This window comes from Olea europaea, unplaced genomic scaffold (genome assembly GCF_002742605.1).
Source record: "Olea europaea var. sylvestris unplaced genomic scaffold, O_europaea_v1 scaffold589, whole genome shotgun sequence".
Taxonomy (NCBI): domain Eukaryota; kingdom Viridiplantae; phylum Streptophyta; class Magnoliopsida; order Lamiales; family Oleaceae; genus Olea; species Olea europaea.
This window is the reverse complement of record NW_019264231.1, coordinates 113,689-117,399: the sequence shown is the minus strand read 5'-3', so window position 1 is coordinate 117,399 and position 3,711 is coordinate 113,689. Positions and strand designations below refer to the sequence as shown.

The 3,711-nt window shown below is 35.9% G+C and overlaps 1 protein-coding gene across 1 annotated transcript; it reads right to left on the bottom strand.

Annotated features, from left to right (window-relative positions):
* Positions 1-222: 222 nt before the first annotated feature.
* On the bottom strand, positions 223-2,177 carry LOC111389414 (protein MOTHER of FT and TFL1-like). The gene is made up of 4 exons (XM_023014336.1): positions 1,992-2,177; positions 1,843-1,904; positions 1,254-1,259; positions 223-457 (listed from the first exon to the last, which is right to left on the bottom strand). Exons 1-4 carry the CDS (start codon positions 2,175-2,177, stop codon positions 223-225), a joined length of 489 nt encoding a protein of 162 aa, XP_022870104.1.
* Positions 2,178-3,711: the final 1,534 nt, after the last annotated feature.

The window sequence follows — 3,711 nt, the reverse complement described above, 5'->3', positions numbered from 1 at the left end:
GGATTTAGTCTGGTGTAAGCTGGAATACCTGGATATCAAAAAAATAATAAAATAATAAAAAGAAACAAATACTCGATTTCATTAATACCCATAAAGCCATGACCCACTAGAAAAACATTATCACACGACGCACACCACAGATACCCATAAGTTGTTCATAGGAGTCAAATAGGTAGGCCACTCCTTTTTCTTTTTTTTTATTGAGGTGTTCGCTTTCGGCGACTATTCCTTGGGTCTGTGATCCGGCCCCTCTTCACACAGGCCAGTTAAACCGTAGGATGTGCCTCCAACTAACCAGGGTCCAAGCACCTTTCCAACTGGACTGCCAAAGTGCCTAGTGAGCCAACCCATGTTGCGCCTTGCCTGCCAAGACACTACTGCCTTCCAGGATAAATCCTGCCTTCTAGTATGTATCTTGCCTCCAAGAGCCCCAAGAATTGAACCCACGACCTCTGATCTGCCAGCATTTGAGAGAACCCGTCATTTGCCAGGGGAGAAGTGCCCCAGGGGCTAAATATCATGAATTAAAGTAAGGCCACTCCTTTCTTCACCTTCATGTAAAGCAACGGAAAAGAATTCCTAGGGATAAACCATGAGACACGACTCACACCATGAACACGCAAAAAGGTTGTTCATCGGAGTCGAATATGTAAGCGACCCCCTTACCCTTCTGCATAATGGGAAAAAAAACAAATTTTTTGAATACTCTTAAAGTCATGACCCAACAGACAAAACATTATTCAACGACTCTCCAGAAATGGATATTGTGAGAAAGTAAATATTGACATTTGAATTCTAAATATCCGTTGTCAGGCCTAGTAGGTAAACCCCTCTTCTTAAGAAGGCAAAGTGCAAGTTTCCTGCGTACACCTAAGGCTCAAGTGATGAAAGCCCTTTTTCTTGTGCTTGCATGGTAAGTGTTTCCCATAATATTTACAATAATAATGGTTGAACAGGTTCAGAAATTTTCATTGTGTGACAGTGTGAGTGCATTTTGTGCTCGCCAAAAGAAACAAAGGAAACACAAGATTTCTACTTTTTTTCCCATAAATACTGTTAAGGATAAAATTCCGCATCGAATAAAGATAAATAAAGACTTGAACAACTCCAACTAAAAATGTTAGATGCCTACGGAGCGGTGGACCTCTGTCCTTCTCCTTAGTTTCTAAACTAGCATAATCGTGGGACATCAAAAGTGGGAAGTTGATTGTTGGGGCTGCGCTCTAATTGTACACTCCCTTCGTTCTACAAACCCTTGCCTGAACATTCTTTCAAGTCAAATGTTGATCCAACAGATGTGACTACGCATTGCTCTTTTCTTTTGCCCAAGAAGTGAAGAGAATGAGCTCGGCTGCTTCTCCTCCACACTTCTTTTTCTCATAGAAAGAAAAGGATATTGGATTTGATACATGAAAACAGCCGAAAAGAGAAATGCTTTGTTCGTATAGATCTCCTACCTCACCTGGACAATCGCGCGACGAATCTTAACGCGCGCTGCCCAGCACAAAAAAAAACCTTTTGAGATGAAATCTCAAATTTTAATATGGTATTAGAGTTCATTAAACTCTAATGAGCAATCCGATCTAATTAAGTCTCAAAAACAAACACACGTTTACAAGATTGGTCTGCTCAAATGAGCCACCATCTTACAGGACTTGTTAAACAATAAAATCTAACATCGTTATCCGATGAAAATATAGACCAATTTATAAGGACTTGATCTACGTTAAGCAATTAAATCTCACATCGTTATATGCTAAAAATATTTACCAACTTATAGGGATTTGATCTACTTTACTTCAATAGAAGGGTTTAATAGGCAATGCTACTAGTAATATTTACCAGTGGAGCCACTCTCTGAAAGTTGGTTCACTCGGTCTTGGAACATCGGGATCAACCATTACCTAAAAACAGTCGATCCAAGTCAGGTTAGATTCAATCAACACGCAGAATGAACTTTTTAATTTAGTTTGTAACAATTGTGGAATTACAAGAGTATAATTAGGAGAGCCACGAGAACCACTGATATGAACGTGAGGTTTTCCGGCAGCCGACGATGGATTGATATCGCAACCGTTAGCCACAGGCATTGATTCATATTGCACAGTCAACTCGGCAGCCGGAACGAACTTATCAATCACATCTCCGATCACTTTCGCCGTCACCAGGGGATCCATTGCAGCCCTAACGTTTATGAATTTACAAATCAAATCAACACAGCAATGCACTGATTACAAGTTACGACTGTGTGTTTATTAGTCCAGATGATATCGGATAGACAAATGAAACAAGAGAAGGAGAGAGAAAGTCCATTGCGTTGACACGTGGTGAAAACTTTTGTTGGCCGACACGTGGCGAAAACGGTTGATTATGGATGATCACCATGTGGATTTCTCAATAGCCCTAATTTTCATCTATTATTTTACATTCTATTACATTATTTTTTCTACAATACTCATTTTCAATCACACATTATTTATTAAATAATATTACACGCATATAAAAAAAATTATTTATTTTTAATCACACACTCTACATCAATCACTATTTCATAACACATTTTTCAAAATTAAAGGGCTCAAACACTCTTTATTCTATTCAAATTAGCCGTAGTACAGAGCAAATTTCATAGAATTGGACACTTGGCACAATTTCATCGATAGTTGGCAAAAATATAAACAAAAACCTACTAATCATGTGCTGCGTTGTAAGATTCTGTGAAGAGTACTTGGAAAACTTTCTATTGCTTGGCATAGTAAAATAACTATCACATCCTCTTGTAACAAAGGGCGGACTTAGACATGTTGTGTTAGAGGATCGTAATCAAACTTTCAAACGATAGATAAATTGTAAATGACAGTGGCGTTCGCATTCGATAGATTGGAAGAGGGACAAAGACACAAAACTGAGTTTGGAGCCATCGATTGCATTATATATTTATCGTGTAAGTTTTAAACATTGACATTCAAAAAAAAAAATTCAAAAACTGGGGGGGTCAATTGACCTTATATGCCCGGCCCGGTCCGCTCTGCTTGCAGCCCTTGGTTGAGCCCCATTTTAGGGGGGGAATGCATTTTAAATAGTGTATTGATGGAAAATATATCGTCAAAAAATAAGAAATTTTTTGAATTTACGTGTAGTACTATTTTATTAAAAAATGCGTGATTGAAATAATGTCAAAATAATGTTTAAGAATGAATTTTTTTTTCAAAGAATGGGACTCACATAATTTGGAATGTATTTTAATTATGGAAGAATATTACATTAATACACACACATGAATAATTGATAAATAAGAAAGATTTAAAAATGGCGTTATTTATACAAAAGCGTATTTAAAAAAATTTCAAAAATTTAATTTATTTTTTAAAACAAATATTTACCTATTTTGTAGGTCCCACATTATATTTTATCAAAATCTATTAAAAATCTAATTTTTAGCTCCACTAAAAGGGACACAAAAAAATTAGCTAGAGTGATGTACGCCATGATACTTAACAATTGTCCAAATGGCAGAGTCAGGTTTTATGTTTCAGGCAGGGGCGAAAGGAGGGTTTGAAGAGGAAAAATATAATTTTTTGATGAAAATTCAATTTTTTTGGTGGATTTTTTTTTCAATGTATCAACTCAATAATAATAATAATAATAATAATAATAATAATAATAATAATAATAATAATAATAATTATTATTATTATTATTATTATTATT

What these genes read in the sequence shown, in the direction of transcription:
- LOC111389414 (XM_023014336.1), bottom strand. Translation starts at nt 2,177, where the DNA reads ATGGATCCCCTGGTGACGGCGAAAGTGATCGGAGATGTGATTGATAAG. An exon ending in GCTCTCCTAATTATACTCTT is followed by an intron (nt 1,905 to 1,991) that starts GTAATTCCACAA and finishes GACTGTTTTTAG; the next exon opens with GTAATGGTTGATCCCGATGT.